Source organism: Siphateles boraxobius, unplaced genomic scaffold (assembly GCF_051911475.1).
Source record: "Siphateles boraxobius isolate OS27281-9 unplaced genomic scaffold, OSU_SipBor_1 19, whole genome shotgun sequence".
NCBI classification, from domain to species: domain Eukaryota; kingdom Metazoa; phylum Chordata; class Actinopteri; order Cypriniformes; family Leuciscidae; genus Siphateles; species Siphateles boraxobius.
Genome location: NW_027508799.1, coordinates 32,643,610 through 32,667,302, shown reverse-complemented (window position 1 = coordinate 32,667,302; position 23,693 = coordinate 32,643,610). Strand labels below are relative to the sequence as shown.

Sequence of the window (23,693 nt, the reverse complement as noted above, 5' to 3'; positions counted from 1 at the left end):
GTGTGCCATATCATACCGTCCACGATAATACCGGTATACATTTTTACATGATAAAAAAGTGTCATATCGCGATATCAATGATATAGCGACGCGATGACGTATGGCGCATTTACGTTCCCTAGCACGCACAACAACAACACCTGTCTGAGCGCGAGAGCAGTCTGTCAGCCTCCGATGAAGATTTAGCAATGTCATAAACAGCTTGAGTGTTCAGCGGGGCTGCCGACGCGCGTCTTCTCTCGCGCGGGTTTAGGAGTAGGGACATGACTGAATGGTCTCTTGCACAATCGGTCCATCAGTGCATCGTAACTAAAGTTTATAGTTTTCAAGTCTTCTTAATTCTTATCAGTTTAAACATTCAAGCGGTTTTAAACTATCCAGTAAGTTACTCGCGCACTCTCTGAGAGAGTTGCACTGGGTGCATACATAGAGTAGCCTACAGCTCGCGAGAAACTAAAGTTATTTTTCGTGGATTATATCGCTTTAATGGGGGGAAAAACGCAAAATTGTGTAAAACTTCCGGTCTTGGTAAGTATACTCATAAACACAGTCGGTTATGTATAAAACGCATGTGACACAGACAGTATAATGAAAACAGCAATGGATCCGTGCACTAGCTGTAAAAGTGACAGCAGCCATAGGCTATGTGTCTGTCATTAATGTTGTCGTCAAAACAACAAAAGATAGCTTTAATTGTAATGAATGCGAATTATTAGCCTATGTATTTAATTTAATCAGGAAACAGAACTAAAAGACTGCGTGTTATATTACATTTGATTACTTTATTATGTTTCTGTAGTATTTATGAATACTGGTGTTAGACCTACACACATTTAACATTTAATTCAAAGATTGAAATCAAGCTTCCTTGTGTTGTGTAAACTCTTAACAACAAAATTACCACATTGTAAAAACGCAATGAGTTAGCAAACATTTAGGCGAGATAAACATAATAAGAAAATTTTCAACAACAACAAAAAAAATGTCTATATCGTCATAAATATCATTATCGCAAATATTCTTGAAATATCGTGATAGAATTTTGAGGCTATATCGCCCACCCCTACTCTCAACTTTCTCTTCACAATATCCCACAGATTCTCTATGGGGTTCAGGTCAGGAGAGTTGGCAGGCCAATTGAGCACAGTAATACCATGGTCAGTAAACCATTTACCAGTGGTTTTGGCACTGTGAGCAGGTACCAGGTCATACTGAAAAATGAAATCTTCATCTCCATAAAGCTTTTCAGCAGATGGAAGGCTGAAGTGCTCCAAAATCTCCTGATAGCTAGCTGCATTGACGCTGCCCTTGATAAAACCCAGTGGACCAACACCAGCAGCTGACATGGCACCCCAGACCATCACTGACTGTGGGTACTTGACACTGGACTTCAGGCATTTTGGCATTTCCTTCTCCCCAGTCTTCCTCCAGACTCTGGCACCTTGATTTCCCAATGACATGCAAAATTTGCTTTCATCTGAAAAAAGTACTTTGGACCACTGAGCAACAGTCCAGTGCTGCTTCTCTGTAGCCCAGGTCAGGAGCTTCTGCCCCTGTTTCTGGTTCAAAAGTGGCTTGACCTGGGGAATGCGGCACCTGTAGGCCATTTCCTGCACACGCCTGTGCACGGTGGCTCTGGATGTTTCTACTCCAGACTCAGTCCACTGCTTCCGCAGGTCCCCCAAGGTCTGGAATCGGTCCTTCTCCACAAACTTCCTCAGGGTCCGGTCACCTCTTCTCGTTGTGCAGCGTTTTTGCCACACTTTTTCCTTCCCACAGACTTCCCACTGAGGTGCCTTGATACAGCACTCTGGGAACAGCCTATTTGTTCAGAAATTTCTTTCTGTGTCTTACCCTCTTGCTTGAGGGTGTCAATGATGGCCTTCTGGACAGCAGTCAGGTCGGCAGTCTTACCCATGATTGCTGTTTTGAGTAATGAAACAGGCTGGGAGTTTTTAAAAGTCTCAGGAATCTTTTGCAGGTGTTTAGAGTTAATTAGTTGATTCAGATGATTAGGTTAATAGCTCGTTTAGAGACCCTTTTCATGATATGCTAATTTTTTGAGATAGGAATTTTGGGTTTTCATGAGCTGTATGCCAAAATCATCAGTATTAAAACAATAAAAGACCTGAAATATTTCAGTTGGTGTGCAATGAATCTAAAATATATGAAAGTTTAATTTTTATCATTACATTATGGAAAATAATGAACTTTATCACAATATGCTAATTTTTTGAGAAGGACCTGTATTGCTTATAAAATGCTTGTAGCATGGCTTTGAACGCTGGCTTCTCAACGGTACGGAATGGTACCATTTCTTCAACCAAATAACGAGTCAAGCTGTCAGTAAGTGCTCGCCACTGATCGCTGCCTCTTTGGTACTTTGCACCTCTCGCAAAGGCCTCGGAGACTCCCAACTGTCGCTGCTGGCCTGAGGTTGTAGCACTAGCAGACATCCCAAGTCTCCCGGAAGTTCCGGGAGTCTCCCGCATATTGCCTCCTCTCCCTCTTCCTCTCAAACATGACACTGGCTTTGGCACCGAGGCTTAAATATGGAGGCTGCCTGATGCCCGCAAATTAGTTAAAATCTCCCGGAATCTAGAGCTCGCGAGCAAGAGCTTGAACATACTGTGCTCCTCCAAACCGTGTAGCGCACGCACGGCAGAGAGGGAGAGAGAGCGAGAGACCTTGCGTGTGTGTGCTAGTGTGCCTCATGAAGCGCATGTAAGACATCCTGTAAGAACATAGGACTCGCGGAATACAGTAAATTATAAGAAAAGATTAATGTGTTTATAGTTCATATCACACACCATATGCACTCCTGTAACTTTCAGCAGAAAAAAAAATGTGGTGATGACCTCACACCGCGTTAAGCATCTTATTAACGCGATATTGCGGTGATGCGGTTATCGTCACACCCGTAGTTCCAAGTCTGTTCAAGTCCTGCATTGTTATACCAGTTCTTAAGAAACACGACACTTCAACCCTGAATGATTTCAGGCCTGTGGCCCTAACACCAGTTGCCATGAAGTGCTTAGAAAAGCTGGTCCTAACACACATAAGCTCTTACATTCCAGACACTGCAGATCCAGTGCAGTTTGCCTACCGTCCGAACAGATCAGTGGACGATGCAGTAGCCTTTTGTTTTACACCACACACTTCAACATCTGGACTATAACAAAACATATGTTAGGATGCTATTTCTAGACTATAGCTCCTATAGCTACACTGTAAGAAGAAAGCTTAGTCCATACTTAGTGACACTCATCATCCAGCTCACTCACTGTTGAAGCCCATACACAAACCCTACAGCCTGAGACACACAAGAGTGGACAGCATCATCACACATAAAACACGCTTTTACAACAGCTTCTATCCAGCGGCAGTGAGACTAATGGCTAACTCATAGAAATAGGGTATATATAGTATAAACGGTTAGCAAGCACTGGTGCACTTTTGACTCCAAGGGTGATGCAGTACAATTCCTATGTATGTGTAGAATTTTCTTTGTGCTATACAAATGGCAAATAAAACTTTGAACTTTACAACAAACGTCTTATTGTGACCCCGTAAGTGTTCATCTGAATTTGACCCACGGGGTCAAGGAGGCAGCTGTAAGACTGGAAGAACTGGAAGAGAGGGCAAATTAACATTTGAATTTCTCTTTTGTGCACCATTCGAGACGCAAGTCTGACCTAAGCAATCCTAATCTACATCTTTTTCCCTTCAACCCTCATCGCCTGTTCGCTCTTGCTATCATGCTGAGATCACCTGAAATTCACCCAAAAATCTATATAGTTTAATGTGAATAATTATCTTAAGCCCCTGTCACACAGAGATTCCGGTAAATACACGAATAAAGTGACCTGGGATTTGACCCGGGTTCGTTTGACTTTGGTTCATTCACACTGCCAGTGATTTTCCGGAATCAGAGAGTGTTCACACACAACCCTTAAAAATCCCATAAAGACACGTAACATCGATGTGACGTAATGTCTCAGCAGCGTCTATAGTTTGCCCAGGAGCTGCGATTTCTCTCTAGAAACCATGCTTGTGCATTTTTTTTTTCTGATTCGATCATAAACTAGCGCATTACGTACCGTTTCACGGTGGCGAACGATCCCAGCTTCAGCGCAGACACGGCATTGATTACGGCTTTTGTTTACACAGCACGCATTCTGGGACTGAACACGCCAATGTTTCTAGGTCCCCAACCCGGCATCAATCCCGGTCCATGTTTGTGTTCACACAGAAGGTGTTCTGGCAATTTCCCAGCAATTTCCCAGGATCAACGCGCTGTGTGAAAGGGGCTATGCAGTATTACACATGTTTGATATCATTCGAAATGTCTCAGTACGACTGGTACAAATTTCTCATTCTCAAAGAAGTAAACCAAAAGGTAATAATGTATTTAAGAGTTTAGAATTAATTCACATACATCGTAGCGTGTGTCTTCCAGGCAAATGGCCTTCAGCTCTCAGAAGTTGAAAACTTAATTCATCTTGTTTGTTTATTTATTTATTTATATACCACTGTTAAAACACAACCAAGGTTGAACCAAAGTGCTTTACATACAGATTCTATAAAAAGATAAAAACAAGATCACACATAGACCAATAAATAGACAACATATAAAACATCACATCTTACCATTATAGGCTACTGACGTTAAATGCACTTTCAACAAATTCTTAAACAATGACAACGATTTCACAGATCAGGGGTGCGTTTCCCGTACAACGACGTAACTCGCTGGTTTAACTACCATAGTACGATGCATCGTTGAAGAACTCACCTTGCTAGTCAGGACTGTTTCCCAAAACCATATTGTCGCAAATTGGTCATTCAACCACGTTGGTTAATGATGTCACGCAGGTGGTGAAGAAATAACTTCTTTTAATGAATCTGTTGAGATCGAATTAATGCTAGATGTTTTACTATAAATTACGGACATTGCATCTGAGGATAATTTCGAATTTTTCTTAGTTATTTTGCTCTATTTCCAGATTCAATCATAGGCTCGTTTTTACGTGGTAGAGCACGTTCGCACATGCGCACTCTTCAAAAACGGTGCTTTAAATCTCTTGATAAATTAAAAGACGTAATTTTGTACAGAATAAATTTGTATGTATTCTAAATAAAAGATACAGATGGGACTGAATGTCAGCTTGCTTATTTTGCTCAAACTAAGGATGTCATCATTTCATGCAAACTAGAAACTATGCTTCTAACCACAGGTCGAGAGCTGTCGTTCCAACTACACAACTTTGCGATGCTGTTTGCGAATGTTCGTTGGAACGATGGTTTCGGGAAACACCAAATCATTGGACTATGTTTGTAACGACGGAACTTGCGACCATAGTTGGCTAACGATGCTTTCGGGAAACGCACCCCTGATAGATAGCGGCAGCTCATTCCACTGTCTCGGCCCTATTACTGCAAAGGCCCGGTCTCATTTATGCGGGCGATTTGTTCTAGGCACTATAAGTAGTTTATGATTCTCTGAGCGTAATGTTCTAGAAGGGTTGTATGGGGTTAGAAGGTTTGCCAAATATGGTGGGGCCTGATTATCTAACAATTTATATACAAATAATAATATTTTATATCTAATTCTAAAATGGACCTAGAGACGTTAGTACAGTTGTAATTGATTTGTGTTTCTTTACCCTCATTAAAAGCCTCTCTTCAGAATTTTGCACCGATTGTAATCGAGACAAAGATGCGGCGGTGATGCCACAGTACAGAGAGTTACAGAAGTCCAGTCAAGTTAAAATAAAGGAATGGATTACTCTTTTGAAATCTTTATTTGATAAAAATGGTTTAGTATTTGCTAATAAACGCAGATTATAAAAACAAGCCCAAACCACAGAATTAATTTGCTTGTCCATTTTTAGGTTATTATTAGTTAAAAAAAACTAGATCTCTAAAAGTTGTTTTCGAGTGAGATGCCAGAGGACTTGAATCTAATATAATTTTTGAGGAGTTATTTGGGTGGCCGAATTCAAAAATCTCAGTTTTTTCCTCTTTTAGCATTAAAACGTTTTTGGCCATCCAGTTTTTAACGTCCGTTAAACACTCTAAAAGTGACTTGAATTAATTGGTAGAGCGCCTGAGTGGTAGATACATTTGCGTGTCGTTGGCGTAACAATGAAATGACACTCCATACTTTCTGAAAATGCTACCCAAGGGGAGAAAATATAAAGAAAAAAGTATGGGGGAAAGAATAGATCCTTGCGGAACCCCCCAAGGGAGAGTTTTTTTTTAACCTGAGATCATATTACTATAGTTAACTGAAAAACATCTACCACTCAAATAGAACTGAAACCATTTCAAGACTATGCCTTTTAGACCTACTGAATGTTCAAGACGGTAGATAAGGATGTTATGGTCAATCATGTCAAAAGCTGAGCTCAAATCAAGAAGCACCAAGACAACATCATCTCCTTTGTCTAAAGCCAGAAAGATATCGCTTAACACTTTCAATAGTGTCGACTCTGTGCTGTGGGCGGTTTTAAATCCAGATTGAAACATTTCTCCAATAAAATTTTTGTTTAAAAATTAAAGTAGTTGTTGCAACACAACTTTTTCAAAAATTTTTTAAACAAACGACAACTGAGAGATTGGCCTGTACAGAGACGAAGACACAATGAACAATCCTAAACAGGAACTGAGCTTATGAGCGAAAGCCAGACAGGAACAAACACCAGGAACACCACAACGATCTGACAAAGACAAGATGAAACTGTGAGCATATATAGGCACCGCTGATCAGATGCAGCTGGCGCCGCTGATCAGCAGTAGTGATCAGTGACAACGCCCACACACACACAATAACTATGACACGAGACAAGGACACAGTGGCTGCGTTCCAAACCGCATACTCAATGAGTAGGTACTTAATTTCAATGAGTACTTACTTAACGAGCGCTAAAAGAGTAGGTACTTAATAGCCAAATCTCGTTGAGTATGAATGCGATCCGGACATCATCCGCCATGTTGACGTTATCATGTGACCTATGACGTTATCACAAGCGCAACAATTTAAAAGTAATGAGCAACAGGTGCACCACCGACATCTCACTGCATCAGTACAACCTAACTAGAACAGTTTTTCATCAGCGTTTGAAATGGTTGGCATGTCTGCAATAGTTAGACGAATGTGTGCACAAAGGAGACGTCGGGCTGCTGCTCGGAGATCTCGCCTTTGGAGAAGACTGATGATTTTACACTCAAACAAAGCAAGTATTACTACTTAAAAAAAAATAAGATTACCCCAGAATGAATTGCATTACTAGCCCACCCCAACACTTATGCACAATAATGACAAATGCTGACCAGCACTTAATTATATAACATTTTCTTAATTAAAATTATATATTTTGGTAAAACAAGCAAACTGTTGTATTGTCATATGACATAGATGTATGAATACACACTAGACAAATGCAGCTGATGTGAATACATACAATTTCATTCAAGCAATGATTAATGCAAGAATTCATGAAATGAATATTTTATTGAAACATGAATAAATATTTAATATGAAACATGAATAAAAATAAGTAAGTAAATGAATGAATAAAAGATATCATATCATCACAATAAATAAATACATATACAAGTCAATACCACATGAAACATTGCTTTATTTAAGCTTTTTGTTCTAACAAACTATGATGTATTGACAGGCGGTGAACCCCACATCATACTGCCATCTCAACAGAGCTGTTCCCATTCTGCGGCTTTATTTTGATGAAGCAGCTGACCACCGTGCCCACCTTCGCCTGTCTCTGCCGTCCATCAGGTCCCTGATTGCTGCAGTCAGACTGGGATCGGAGCATGGATGGGAACGGGAGATTGAGGTCCTTGTGTTCCTGCACTGGCTGGCCCATGCAGCATCCTACAGGGTGGTGTCGCAGGCCTTCGACATCCCAAAGACCTCTGTGTATAACATTGTGCACAGAGTGAGCAAGGCCATCATGGGAATTTTGAGGAGGGTGATCTGCTTTCCGACCGGAGATGACCTGGAGGCAGTGGGAGCAGGATTTGCACAGCTGTCTGGGTCACCAGCTTTCAGCAGAGCAGTTGGTGCAATAGACGGCTGTCATATCCGTATCAAACCTCCAGCAAATAACTCCCACTGCTACTTCAACAGGAAGCTGTTTCACTCCATCCAACTCCAGGCCATCTCTGATCACCGGGGGAAATTCCTTGATGTGTTTGTGGGGTATCCTGGGTCTGTGCACGATGCCAGGGTGCTGAGGAACAGTCCAGTGTATGCTGGCGGCCTTTATCCACCTGCAGGCAAGTGCATCCTCGGGGATGGAGGCTATCCTTGCCTGAGTGCCCCCATCTGCCTCATCACCCCGTACAGAGAGCCAGTACAGAACCCTGTGCAGGCTCGTTTCAACAGCAAGCACTCCCGTGCCCGCAACATCGTGGAGAGAGCGTTTGGGATGCTGAAGACACGCTGGCGCTGTATCTTCTTCAAGGCCTTGGAGGTGAGCCCTGCCTTCGTGCCTGAGGTTGTTGCGTGCTGCGCTGTGCTTCACAATCTCGCTCTAGCCAACGGGGACATCGTTGAGCCAGAGGATGAGGAAGACCTTGATGACGGCCTCCCTAATCCCCACAACCTTGAAGCAAGAGTGGGAGAACATGCACGCGACAATCTGGCTGCTGCGGTGTCTGCTCCAAACATCCCTGTGCCTGCTCTCCATGAGCACGACTACCTTTAAAACATTTAAGAAAATTAAAATGTTTTACAATTCATTTTGTCAGCATTCCGTTTCTTGCCAAATGTAATTTTATAGGTTTACAATTACATGCAAATATTAGTTAGAGCTTTACTACCTTTGTAGTGTAGTGGGCTAAACCACTGAACTGGTTAGCAGAAGATTGCTGGTCGATCAGCAAGGCTCTTTACTCCAGGTTTGTCCAGGGTCATTCTCCCTGTAATAAATGCATTTAGTCACTTTGGATAAAAACATCTGGCAAATGCATAAATGTGATTGATTTTTGTAAAGCTTTTTTTTTTAAATGGTCTCAGACATAAACGCTCAAAGCTGTTTATTTCATCAAGGTATTACTATAATACAAAATGCATACATTTACTACAATTTCTATTTGGTGGGTGAAAGGGTTAGTTCACCTCAACATATAAATACAGCCATTATTTATGTGCTTTCATGCTGTTAGATCCCTCTGTTTTTTTGTTGTTTAAATACAAAAGGGAATTTTTGTCAAGTTTGTTCTGCTGGTTTCATACAATATCAGTCAATGGAGCCCAACTTTCAGAAGCTTCCTGGCATTTTGATTATGCTTTTGAAGCTTCTGAAAGTCTATTGAGTGGTATTGTATTAAACCAACAGTACAAACCTGACCAAAATCACCTTTTGTGTTCAGGAAAAAAAAACAGAGGGATCAAACAACATGAAGGGGAGTAAATAATGACTGAATTATTTGCTTGGGTTCATTAACCCTTTTTTTGCTTGGGTTCACTAACCATAGTTAATGCAAAACTTAAGGTAGTTTGTGTAAACAGTCTCAAGTTCAGCTTAGGTCATGGAGGGCTATTGTCCAACCCTAATTATACACACCTGAATCAATTTAAACCAATTAGTAACTGACTACTTGAAAATTACAGACAGGTGTGCAAGAACTGAACCCTCCATGACCTGCCTTGACAATCCCTGCATGAGTTCTGTGTGCATTTAGAAATCATATAATACACTCCAATAAAACAGTTGTTTTAAAGTTGTTTTTTTTTACATTACACCACACATTCACTAATTATTCATCACTTCATAAATATTTAATTTATGAATTTTATCACAATCTTAAAGTATCAATAAATTCCTAGAAGTCTATAATGTAGGCTACTGTGAATGCCTAGAAATTGTTTGTTTTATATACATAGTATTGTACAAAAATCTTAGGCCACCATTTGTTGTTGTTGCACAGTACTGTGTGTGTATGTATATATATATCCTTTAATTCATTTTAACCCAATTGTGTAAATGATCATAAGATGTTTTTTGTTAATGAATTTATTTTTTTGCAAGGATTTCAAGGACAGAAAGGAATTTTTCATCCCTTTCTTTTGTTTCTTTATCTCTCCTTTCCTCTCTCTCAATTGCCTCCCGGTGCCATCTCTCTTCTCTTTCTCTTACTTCTCTTTCTTGCCTTTCGTCTTTCTCTCGTCTCTCCCGTTCTCTTCTGTCCTCCTTCTCCTCCATTCCTCTCCACAGTCTCTCCTCCCTCTCAGTTGCTTTCCTCTCTCTCTTCTCTTCTCTCTCCTCCATCTCCTGGATCAGGTCCTCCAGATCTTTCACCCTTTTCCTGGCTCTTGCTGGCTCTGGCCTCACTGAGGATGAAGAGGATGAAGAGGATGAAGAGGCCACAGCAACATCCGGCCCACATGAGGCAACGAGGGCAGGAGGAGTGATGGATGGTCTGCCCCCGATTGCCTCATCCATGGCAGTGTACCACTTCCAGGACGCTGCTGTGGCCCCTCCATCCTCAGTGCTCACCCCTGTCTGCGGACATTTCAGATCCTGCAAAAATGCACAAGCATGATACAAAAGCAGTCATTTTAACATCACAATATTTAATTATTTTATTTCTGTATTAGAAGTAACAAAATTATCTTACTTTGTATTTTTGTTTAAGGTTTTCCCATTTTTTTTTACAAATGCCGCCGTCACCCTGGCTTGTAGGTCCTGCTCCACCACAAAAGATCTGCAGCAAATGCAGAGAAATCAAGGATCAAAAAAGTGCTGTAATATCTCTGTTGAGATATACTACAAATAAACAATTAAATAGATTTTTAATTATTTCTGTATACTCACTCAAAGCCTTTGATGGCAGCATTCCGCTTCCCGGTGAAGAGGGCTTCATGAGCCACTCTCCACCGGATAAGCAGATGCGTGTGCTCATCTGTCCCTGTAACATCCAGAGAAGATTTATGTTACCTCTGTGATTTATAAGCTCAATACTACATTTACATGTTGATCATAAATGTTCCACAATTTTTCAACAGTACTTATGGACAAATGAAATAGATTACTTATGTTTAGTTACTTTATGTAAATTTATTAAACATTCGTCTAATGAAAACAGTGTTGACAACAGTGAATTATCTTAAACAATAGTACACATACATAACTCAGAAGTCTATTTCATATCTATTAGACGTAGAAATATGCAATTCTTATATTAGATTTTCTTACCAGATATTAAATAGACATTTAGTAATTGTATTAGAGATGCATACGGTTTAAAATGTATGCAAATCCACTTTGGAGACGTATGTGTCCTTACTGGAGCTCCTCTGTTAGCTAACTTAATAAAATGTGATTTACAGCAAAATCACAAATTTACCATACTATATAGCGTCTTTACACCTTCAACAATTCAACAGTTTACTGTTCAACACATGCGATCATTCGATTTGTAATATCTAATACTCACATTTGAAAACACTCTCGTCCGTCATCATTTGCGTCATGTTCGAGTATGACCTATCCTTCTTCTTCTTTTTTATGACGTATCCTCTCGCGTGGCCTCCTGGGATAGAAGAGTATCCATCGGTTGAGCACTCAAAAATCTGGCCGGAAGCAGTAAGCCATCCGGGAACTTCTCGCCTACTCTTTTATGAATACTGATGTTTCGAACGTACTGCTTCCTTCACCTACTGTTTTCGCCTACTATATAGTAGGAGAGTAGGCACATTGGAACGCACTTAAGTCCGAATCTCGCGATAATTAGTACGTCATCCAGGTAATTCTCGCCTACTCTTTTGGATTCATACATACTTTTTCGCTCGCCTACTCTTTTTCCCATACTAAATAGTAGGGAAGTATGCGGTTTGGAACGCAGCCACTGAATTCAAGAACCGTGACAGTACCCTCCCTAGGAACGCCTCCTGGCGTTCCCAGATGCCCTTACCTGTCAATTGTAATCATCGATAAGGGAGTGATCCAGGATGTCCCTAGCAGGTACCCAACTTCTCTCCTCCGGACCGTAACCCTCCCAGTCCACCAGATACTGGAACCCGTGTCCCCTCCGCCTTAAGTCCAGAATGCGATTAACCGAATATGTAGGTTCCCCATCTACGAGTCGCGGCGGGGGAGGAACCAGGGCAGGCATGTTAATGTGAGAATGAAACACAGGCTTTAATTTAGATACATGAAAGGCGGGATAAATTCTCCTGTACGCAGGTGGAAGTTTGAGTCGGACTGTCACCGGGCTAATAATCTTGGTGACAGTAAACGGGCAGATACATTTTGGAGCTAATTTATTATAAACAGAGCGTAGTGGAATGTTCTTAGTTGAAAGCCACACTTTTTGACCAACGACGTATACGGGAGGCTTCGACTGGTGGTGATCAGCTTTAGCCTTGGTGCGCGCCCCCAACTGGAGCAGAGTCTCTTGGGCTCTGGTCCATGTGCGGTGGCAGCTCTGGACGAAGGCGTGAGCGGAGGGGACCGCGACTTCGGATTCTAGACTAGGAAAAATAGGTGGCTGGTAACCTAAGCTACACTCAAACAGAGATAGGCCTGTGGATGACTCTGGTAATGAGTTATGAGCGTACTCAAAAATTGAGAGCTGCTGACTCCAGCAGGAAGGATTCTTGGATACCAAACACCGCAACACTTTTTACAGATCCTGGTTGGCTCTCTCGGTTTGGCCATTGCTCTGGGGATGAAACCCAGAGGACAGACTGACACTCGCTCCCATTAATTAACAAAACTCTCGCCAAAATTTGGACACAAATTGGGGACCCCTGTCGGAAACCACGTCTATCAGGAGGCCATGTAAACGAAAAACGTGGTCTACCACAGTCGCCGCTGTCTCCTTGGAAGAAGGTAATTTGGGCAAGGGAATGAAATGAGCCGCCTTAAAGAACCGGTCTACTACGGTCAAAATGACCATCTTGCCCTGGGAGGGCGGTGATAAAATCTAGCGCAATGTGGGACCAGGGTCTAGAAGGGACAGACAGCGGTTGGAGTAACCCATCTGGGGGTCGATTGGAAGTCTTATCAGTGGCTCAAATAAAACTGTGAATGTTGCGAGCCATTAATGGACACCAGAATCATTGCTTAACCAAAAAACTGGTGCTATTAACCCCTGGATGACAAGCCATGTTAGAACAATGGCCCCATCGAATGACGTCAGACCGTAATCCCTCCGGTACAAATAATCGACTCGGTGGGCCACCAGGTGGAGATGTTACCCCTTCTAAGGCCGTTTTGACCTTCGACCCAATCCCCCATATGAGTGTGGAGACAAATAGGGTCTCTGGTAAAATGCACTCGGGAGTAGACGGGCGTTCGGAATGGTCAAAAATACATGATAAAGAGGCAGTACGATAGAGAAAAATCAAAACGACCGAAAAAAAGAGCCTACCGAGACTGCCTGGAGTTGAGTCTTTTGGCAGTTTTGATATATTCTAAGTCCTTGTGATCAGTCCAGACGATAAAACGTACCCCGGACACTTCTAACCAATGACGCCATTCCTCTAACGCAAGGGGTGTTCAAACTTTTTTTAGTGAGGGCCAAATACAGGAAAATAAACAAAGGGCCAGGCCACACACTACAGGTGACATATTGACACATGAATACTGTTTTTTACGACCTGGCTTGTTACTCAAGGTCTCAACATAAAAAGGAACACGAACAGTTTAGGTTTTAAAATAAATATAGAATGTTTATTATTAAAGTAAAAAGTGTCTAGGTGTTATGAATTAAATACAATGTCAGTTGTGTGTGTTTGCAAAGAGTCAGGTTAATAACTGGAACTGCAAGCCCAACCCTGCCCGTGCACTGGAACTACAGGTGGCACAGGGGGTCGTAACAGTGTGTAGCCTATTTCTAACTCGCCTATAATGTGAAGAACATTGCACTCAGTGGGAGCAGTGATGCTGTCCTTTGGATTGAAGGATGGCTGACATGTCAGGAGAAAGTTTGGTGGTTGAGACACGAAGGACTTCACAGAGATGGCAATCAGCCATTCTGGTTCTAAGTCTGCTTTTGTTCTGATTTAACAGAGAAAATGTTTGTTCACATATGTATGTTGGCCCTAACAGGCTCATCATTCTTTTTGCGTGGCGCAAAATCCTCTAGCTCAAATTTTGTTGACAGTTTTTACAAGAGTGTTCATTACATCGCCCAGCTGGACAGTCTTGGCACACAGTGCTTCTTGGTGGATTATACAGTGCATCCTAACAGCCTCACCTCCGCTCTCTTTTACCTTGGCGCACACCATCGATGCCATTCCTTTGCGATCGCCCATCAAGGCCGGAGCTCCATCCGTTGTTACTCCACAGAGCTTGTCCCATTTAAGCCCCATCTTTTCAACTGCCTCTGACACAGCTTCAAAAATATCTCTACCCGTCGTTGTGCCTTTTAGGCTCATCATATCAAGCATCTCCTCCGTACAGCAAAAATTATCATCTACTCCCCGCAAAAAAAGTAACAGCTGTGCGGTGTCTGTAGCATCTGTGCTCTCATCGCATGCTTTCGAGTAAAAATCAAAAGCACAAGCTTCGTCTGTCAGCTGAAGTTTCACGTTAGCTGACAAGTCCTCGATTCTCCGCACCCCTGTATTTCTGGATAAGCTCACATTGTTGAAATCCTGCACTTTCACATACATTATTTCTGTGACTTTGATGAGGCACTTCTTTATGAAACACACCGTCTGAGAACAGTTTGCCATGCTGGGCAATAAGTTTAGTGACTTCATAGCTTGCTGTTGTGGCGTTTTCCTGTATTTTGTTAGCACGGAAAAAAAAGAGTTGTTGAGATTGCAGGCTAGCTGCCATTTGCTTGACTTTCTGTGTTCGTTCGGCACCGGTGTACGATGTGTAGCTCTGATGTTTGGTTTCATAGTGCCGACGGACATTATAGTCTTTCATCACAGCAACATCTTCATTACAAATCAAACAGACACACTTTCCGTTGATTTCATTGAAAAAAATATTAATTTTCCCACCATGTTTGAAATCTTCTGCACTCACTTGCTATTTTTCGTTTCTTGGGTGCTGCCATGTCTGGCGACTCGCGGTAAAAGTTTTTCTTTGCTTAATTTTGTTTAGTAGCGGTAACGGTTGAGAAGCACCGTTTCTGTGGCTGGCTTCATCTAGTGTTGAAACTGAGAAGTGCAACAGAGTTGAGCTCAAGCTTCTTGTGTGGGCCATATTCAATTATTCAAGTTTGGACACCCCTTCTCAAACGCTAACTTGACCGCCAACAACTCCCTGTTACCAATGTTATAGTTACATAGTTACGGCGGGAGATAGACGCTGGGAAAAAAACGCGCATGGATGCATCTTGTCGTCTGTGGAAGAGCGTTGGGAAAGAAGTGCACCTACCCCCACCTCTGACGCGTCAACCTCCACCACGAACGGGGCTATCAAGATGAGAAAGGAAATTAAGCGTCTTTTCAGTTTGACGAATACAGCCTCAGCTGTATCGGATCACCTGAACGTAGGTGAAATTGAAAATGAAACGCCTATAGAAATGGGCAAAATCCAGAAACCTCTGTAGGGCCTTACGGGAATCTGGACTTGGCCAATCTACCACAGCCTTAACCTTATCAGGATCCATACGCACTCTCTCAGACAAGACAATGTATCCTAGAAAAGAAACAAACTGTGCATGAAAATCGCATTTCTCCACCTTGATAAAAAGCCCATTCTCTAGCAACCTATGAAGTACTCATCATTGACGAGTACCTGCAAAACCGCTGGGGAGTTGAACAGCCCAAACGATATGACCAAATATTCAAAGTTCCCCCTGGGGGTGTTTAAAGCGGTTTTCCAATCATCCCCCTCCCTAATGCCAACCAAATGATAGGCATTACGTAAATCCAGCTTTGTGAAGACTGATGCTCCCTGCAACCTCTCAAAAGCTGAAGACATCAACGGCAAAGGATAAGTATTCTTTACCGTGATGTTGTTAAACCCCCTGTAATCACTGCAAAGTCGCAGAGAACCATCCTTCTTACCCACAAAAAGAACGCACCCACCTGCCCTCGCAGGTGAAGAGGAAGGCCTGATGCTAGGCGTAGTTGCTAGAGAATCAGAAATATATTTCTCCATAGCCCTCCTTTCTGGAACAGAGAGCGAATATAACTTACCCTTGGGCGGAGACTTACCTGGCAGTAATTCTATAGCACAGTCGTAGGGACGGTGCGGAGGGAGAGAAGCAGCACGGGACTTACTGAAAACTTCCTTCAGGTCCAGGTACTCAACGGGCTTGTTAGATAAATCCACTGCCTCCTCCTGAAACACAGAAACAGGTACAGATGGACAAGCAGACGTAAGACAAGACTTATAAACACTGATTACTCCATTCGGAGATGGTAGTGTTGGCGCCAGTCCACTCTAGGGCTGTCACTTTTGAGAAATATCAAATTCGAACGGTTATCGAATATCAAGTAATGTATTCGAATATATTCGAATTTCTACGAGATCCCCCCCCCCCCCCAAAAAAACCCACCCTAACGGAGATTCAATCACAAATTTATTAACTGTCTGACAGTTATAAACAGGACTCAGGCCTGTCTGAAAACATTTTTTTGGACTTAATGTTTTAAACAGCAGGTTATCAATTTAATCTATATAAAGTGCCACTAAAAACTGCATCGGAACAGCACGGCACAAACAATAACGTGACAGCTTAAACAGCAGGAGTAAGGCCTATAGCCTAGCCTCATTTCTTATTTCAATTCATTTCTTAATATTGTTTGCTAGAAACACCAATTTATCAACTTGATCTGGGTCAAGTGCGGCTCTCTTTTTATTGGCGATGTTCCCCGCGGTGGAGAACACGCGCTCAGTGCGCGCACACGTGCCTGGCACACACAGATTTGCGCGTCAATGTTGAGAGAAGTGGTATACGGTGTAGCTGTAGAACCCAAAATATTTCCAGACTCGACTTTTTAGGTGAGTTGAGGTCGTAATTCTCCGCTCGGGCTGTCGTTCTGTGCGTATCTTCCATTTTCAAAACAGGGAGGCTATTATTCGCTTGATTTGGTCATGCGCTTACGCTACAATACGTTTAGAGTGCCCGCTCCTGGATGAGATGGAAAACAATAATAAAAAACAAAAAACGGTCTAATCATAGACTGTAAAAAATGCGCTAAACATGGCACTTTAAAAACCGGATAGTTTATTTATAGTTCGAATACGGATATTTCACGTCATGTTCAAATGCATATTCGAATATCGAATAAAAAGTGACAGCCCTAGTCCACTCTGGGGTTATATAAAGTGAGCCAGGGGTGACTACAGGTCCAAGAGAGGAAATGACAAAGTCTCTGTTTGATTGCCTGATGTGGTGAGTGTTATGGGTCCGGTGGTAAGAGCAATGTTGGGGAGTTGTAAGAGTAAGAACGCGACGTTCCATCCTGGCAAGACGTGCGTCCACCCTGAGAGCCAGATCCACAAGGCCGTTCAAGCTTATGGGCAGATCCAGTGCGTAGATTTCCTTCTGGACATGGTCAGCCAGCCCACGCAGGAACATGTCCCACTGCGCCTCCTTGTTCCATTGGCACTCGGCCGCCAGAGTGCAGAACTCGATAGAGCAGCGTCAATACGAAGGCCAGCTTCGATCTCTCATTGTTAAAGGTGCGGGACTGAAGTGAGAATTGCATTGAGCAACTGGTCAGGAACGCCCTGCAGAAATTGTGTTCCCCTGAGAATGTTATTTAAATAAACAGAGAGGGTTAGGTCCACACAAAATACGACACACAGGGGCGGACAAGTGACGCCGGCACCTCGATGGACACCAGGCTTATGGTGGATGGATGAAATGGTGAGTCCGGATCCAGAGAGTGAAGACAACGAACAGAGACGAAGACACAATGAACAATCCTAAAAAGGAACTGAGGACACGAGCAAAAGCCAGACAGGAACAGGAAAAAACACCAGGAACACTACAACGATCTGACAAAGACAAAATGAAATTGTGAGCATATATAGGCACCGCTGATCAGATGCAACTGGCGCCGTAGATGAGATGCAGCTGGCGCCGCTGATCAGCGGTAGTGATCAGTGACCACACACACACGCACAATAACAGTGACACGAGACAAGGACGACACAGTGAATTTAAGAACCGTGACACCCGCACGTCGCGTATTGAGAAAATTTCCCGCATTTTCATCAGTCTGTTGGTTTTTAATTATCATATTAAGAAAACGTGCATGCGTTCTTTTGCCTTTTTTAAGAAAGCATTTTATTTATTATTTTTGCGGTGTAGTTTTTCACCAACAGCGCTTCATCAGAAGTACAAATACAATAGCCGTTTTTAAAATCCTATCCAATGGTTAAAAGGACAGGAGTAAACACGGTCACTAGTGGGTTGTGACGGCTGTCAATCAAAATATGGAGCGGTGATTCGTTCCATGTGTTTCTATCAGAAAACAAATGGATAATTCGGTAAATTTAAATTTTAAGTTTGACAGAATTTATCAACTTGTTGCCTGCTGTGGTTGTTTTAATTCACATCCTTTCTAAAAAATATGAACGTTTTTGGTTTAATATATAAGACTGTCAATGATCTAAATTCATGTTGGTTTATATTTTATTTCTTCATTATTTATTTTGTTGGATTTTAGTTGGACTTGGTCAGAACTGTTTCAAAAATAGTTATCTGCATTATGCTGCCGCCTTTGGGCTCAGTGATGTTGAATTTATAAGTCACGTACAACCCCAAATCAGAAAAAGTTGGGACATTTTGTAAAATGCATTAAAATCAAGAATCTGTGATTTGTTAATTCTATTTAAACTTTAATCAACTGACAAAAGTACAAAGAAAAGTTTTCCAATGTTTTCACAGACCAACATAATTATATTTTGTAAATATGAACACATTTTGTTTTGATGGCTGCAACACACCCCAAAAAAGTTGGGACAGAGACAAAATATAATTGAAAAGATTATCCAAATTAGATTAGCCAACTCTTTTGAAACAGTCCACAATGTGCAGGTGAATTGGTAATAGTTGAGGGTATCGTGTTTGGGTGTAAAAGTGCTTCTCAGTCTTTTTAAGCAAAGATGGGTTATGGCTCATCACTTTGTGCCAAATATCATGAGAGAATTGTCAAACAATTAAAAAAATCACATTTCTCAATGCAAGATTGCAAAGAATTTATGTCTTTTATCATCTTCCATACATAATATTGTCACACGATTCAGGGAATCCAGAGAAATCTCAGTCTGTGTAGGGTAGGGCAGTAGACCTCTGTTGAATGTGCATGACCATTGAGCCCTCAGATGGCATTGCACAAGATACCATCATGCTGTCAAATACAGCCACATGTGCTCAGGAGTAATTTGGAAAACCGTTTTCACTGAACACAGTCCGACTCTGCATCAAGAAATGCCACTTGAATCTCTGTTACGCAAGGAGAAAGCTTTACATCAGTTCTATGTGGAGATGCCGGCGAGTTCTCTGGGCCTGAGCTCATCTCAGATGGTCTAGAAGACAGTGGACATGTGTGCTGTGGTCAGATGAGTCCATGTTTCAGCTTGTTTTGGGGAAAAAATGGACACCGAGTTCTCAGTCCCAAAGACGAAAGGGACCAACCAGACTTTCACCAGCGACAGGTGCAAAAGCAAACATCTGTGCTGGTATTGAGGTGCATCATTGCAAACGGTATGGGTAACTTGCCTTATTGTGAAGGACCATTGACATGGAGGCATGTATTTGGATTGTACAGAGACATAAACTGCCATCAAGATGACATCTTTCCTGGGAAGCAAGACAATGCCAGGCCTCCTTCTGCACATGCTAAAACTGAGTGGTTTTTAGACACTCTGCACCATAGAAGGGATGTGGCTGCCTGTTTACTGCAGTCCAGATATGTCTCTTATGGAAAATGTATGACCCATCATGAAAAGGAGAATCAGGCAATGATGACCACAGACTGTTGAGCGGCTGTCTTGTATCAGACAAGATTGGGTAAAGATTAGGGTTGGAGCAGCTAAACTCTGCACCCAGGAGGACCGACATTGCCCTTCCATGACATAGAGTCATTCATTCAAACTTCTCGTTCAAATCAGGAATTCTTTAATGAAACACTGTTGTGTGGCTCGCAGGAGATCGACGCTCACAGTGCTAGGTCCAGAAATAAGGCCAGGGCATTAAAGGTGAATATGATGGATCGTCAGACAGGCACAACTGTCAACTAACGACACAACAGGTCGTCGTCGTTAGGGTGACGAATTTAACGATAACGGATCGCCAGGTAGACGTAACAGGTCGAGTTGCAGGCACACATACAGTTTAACGGTGTCCTGCCACGGAAAGATTTTTGCCAGCTGAGCTGAAGGTTATCTTCACCTGTAGCTACGAGAGGGAGAACATCAGTAGCGCGAGTCGCATTGGAGTGACGTCAACTCCCCTCTCCGATTGATTGGCTAGAGATGGAGGTGTCAATCTAGAACTAGTGGACCAATGGTGATGCTTAAGCCCGCCCTAATTTACATGAAACTCGAACTGCAACATTTGGAAGAGCAAGCGCAGAACATGGAAAGAAGAGCGAAGAGAAAAACAGCACAAGCGTACAAAAAAATAAATTACGAGCAGAAAATGAAAGAGAGCGCAAAGTACAGAGTAATAAAACCAAGGAAAACCTAATTTTAAAGAAAGCATGAACACAAGTTAAAGTTTTGTGAAAAATATTTTTTTATGTGCTTAAAGTTTTTATTCATGCTTGTTATTTTTTGAATCACGCTTATTATATTTTGATCCGAGGCCGCATACATTTGGCGGGAATTTGATCCCATACGTCTGGTCTTTATGACTGTGGATGCCGAGATGAGGGAATTCATTCGGCGCGACTTTCACTGCCTGTGTATTCACTTTAATGTGCATCGGTTGTACACTCGTTATAAATGTATAATATGACTTAAAACACTGTGGTTGTCCCTTCAAGTCATGCATAACATGGGTCGATTTCGAACATAACCTTGTTAGGGGTAACGTTAGGCGCGTATGAGGACTCGATCACGACCATATACTGTAGATCGCGACAGGCCGCACGTACGGTGTAATTTATTTACACACAAATGTTCAGAAACAAGAACATTTCATTACAATTTAGAGTGATCTTGTTATTGTGACTGTTATCCAACATGTATTTCATAAATGTACATACATATGTACAATTCACGTAGTTGGCTAACAATGCATTCATGTAAACATTAGATTAATTTCCACATAGCATGGAATGAAGAGTCCTGGCTTTCGGAGGATGGTGAGCATGCCATGCTTTTTTATAAATACCTATATAAACAATATGATAGGCTCAAATGCGCAGCTCATCCACATTACTAAAAAATGATTTGACCTTGCATGACTTCTGCTTGCATGTAAGAGACCTACGCTACATCCGAAATCCAATACTTCCCTACTATATAGTATTCGAAAAACAGTAGGCAAAACTAGGGCTGCAACTAACGATCATTTTGATAATCGATTAGTTTGCAGATTATTTCTCCGATTTAATCGGATTTAAAAAAACAAACAATTTCTTGTTTTTTTTTTATTGACAAAACACACTATTCCACATCCTGCCCAATGCTGTGCTTCAAACAAATGTTCCAACTGATTGCTATGAAAACATATATAATGAATGGATATATCTATGATGTATGCAAAAGAGCTATGTGTAAAAGAGCTATGAAGTAATAGGACAGTTTAAATCCATACATTAAAAATGAAGATAATAATAATAATAAAGAAAAACAAAAACACAAATTCAGTGTTAACAGATAAGAGGAATGTTCTGCATGAAAAACATATAATAATAATACTTTTTATTTATTTATTTTTGAATTACTTTTTTATTCAAATTTACCCACTGTGATTAATGTTAATCAAACAACAAACTTTTCTAACTTTATAAATCTATATTTAATTTATACAGTAAAGACAATGCATCATTTTTTTTAAACATTTCATTACTTTATACATTTTATGTAGTATTTCTAGTGCTTGAAGTTTTTCAGGTCTATTTAATTTGTGTCTTTGTTCTATTGTAGTTTGTTTTCTTTTCTCTTTTTTATCAATGTTTATTTGTCTTCAGTAAGCATCAGAGTTTTTTAGTCTAGTATTAGTTTTTTTTAAATAATATTGAAAATGGTGAAAAGAATTATATTTCAATTGTATCAAAAATGTTGATATTATAAAAACCTTATTTAAAGCAAAAATAACTATATTGTGATATATATCGTTATCGTGAAATAAAATTACCCTTACCTGAGACATAATACATGTTTTAAAAAGGGGCAAAATAGGTCTCCTTTAAGATTGACGGTAAATACCTGCGTGCTCTTATCTGTGAAGAAATGCCTGTGAACTGAGGCAAAAAATAGAAACTCTGAGTGTTTCTCTAACGGAAAAGGCGGTGTTTTTCAGTTCAGTCCCTCTGAGACTTGTAGGCTAGTGTCCTCAGCAAATAAACACTAGAATGAGACGGTCTAGTAAGTGTGCATGGCTGTGTCACACATGTTCCAGCTCCCACGGTCACGGTACTATTAAAACTTAATTTTAGAAAAATACTTTGTATTACAAATCTTTATATTGACTGGCTTTCTATTAATTCAATACAGTGAATGACAGCCGTCTGCGGTCTTCCAGTGGCTAAAATTATTGGCAGTTTGTTTGATTTAATATACAGAAAAAACAATATTTATATAATTTTTATATATTATATAATTATATTTAAAACTAAATATAACATCTATGCTTTCATGTCCAAAACCATAATTTTTGTCTTACATTTCATGATAAACTCAGAGAAGCTCAGTAGCGACTCATTTTCCTCAGTTTAAAGAAAAAAAATTGTGCAAAGGGTTGTGGGTGATTTAAGGCCCCGAAGGATTTATCTGATGCATCATTCAAAACAGGCCGAATGAAAGATGTGAAAAAAAGGCTGCCTTCCAAGGATCCTTCAAATTTAGATGGCCTTCATTGACCTTTGATGAAGTCTCAGCCGAGATATGCAGCCTTGTGTTTGAGAAACACCACTCTAGTTGAAACTAACCTTCTTGAGTTTAAAGGCATAGCTCACCCAAAATTATAACTCCCTCATCATTTTCTCACCCATATGTCTTTTTAAACATGTACTGTATGACTTGCTTTCCTCTGCGAAACTGTCACGGTTCATAAATTCGCTGTCTCAGTTCTCGTCTTGTGTGTGTGTGTTACGTGTGAGCGGTGTCGCTGATCACTGCCGCTGGTTCCCATCAGCCGTGTCTAATCAGCGCGCCAGCTGCAGCTGATCAGCAATCACTATTTAGTCTCTCTGTTTTCACCCTGTCTTTGTCAGAGCGTTGTGGATGTTCCTGTGTGTTCCTGCCTGTCTCTCGCTGTGTTCCTGCCGGTCTTCTGTTCCCGTGTCGTCGTTGTCGTCCAGCACTCAGTCTTCCCCGCTACCTACTTCCTGGTTCTGGTTTTCTGCATTCATCATCATCTACCTGGATTACTCTTCACCATTGTTTTCTGCCTTCAGTCTTCACCATCTGGACGGGCTGTCCCAGCGTCCCTGTGTTGCCAAGTGCACATCATCCCTGAACATTATCACCATATTGCTCCCTGTCACCATCCAGATCAGAATAAATACTTTTACTTGCAATTGAACCTTCTTTGTCATTTCATCACAGAACGCTCTGACAAGATAT

The 23,693-nt window shown here is 41.3% G+C and overlaps 1 protein-coding gene across 1 annotated transcript; it reads right to left on the bottom strand.

Moving 5' to 3' along the window:
* Window positions 1-8,851: 8,851 nt before the first annotated feature.
* Window positions 8,852-14,716, bottom strand: LOC143742407 (uncharacterized). The gene is made up of 4 exons (XM_077235259.1): window positions 14,252-14,716; window positions 10,651-10,737; window positions 10,170-10,553; window positions 8,852-8,949 (listed from the first exon to the last, which is right to left on the bottom strand). Exons 1-4 carry the CDS (start codon window positions 14,714-14,716, stop codon window positions 8,941-8,943), a joined length of 945 nt encoding a protein of 314 aa, XP_077091374.1. The 3' UTR covers window positions 8,852-8,940.
* Window positions 14,717-23,693: the final 8,977 nt, after the last annotated feature.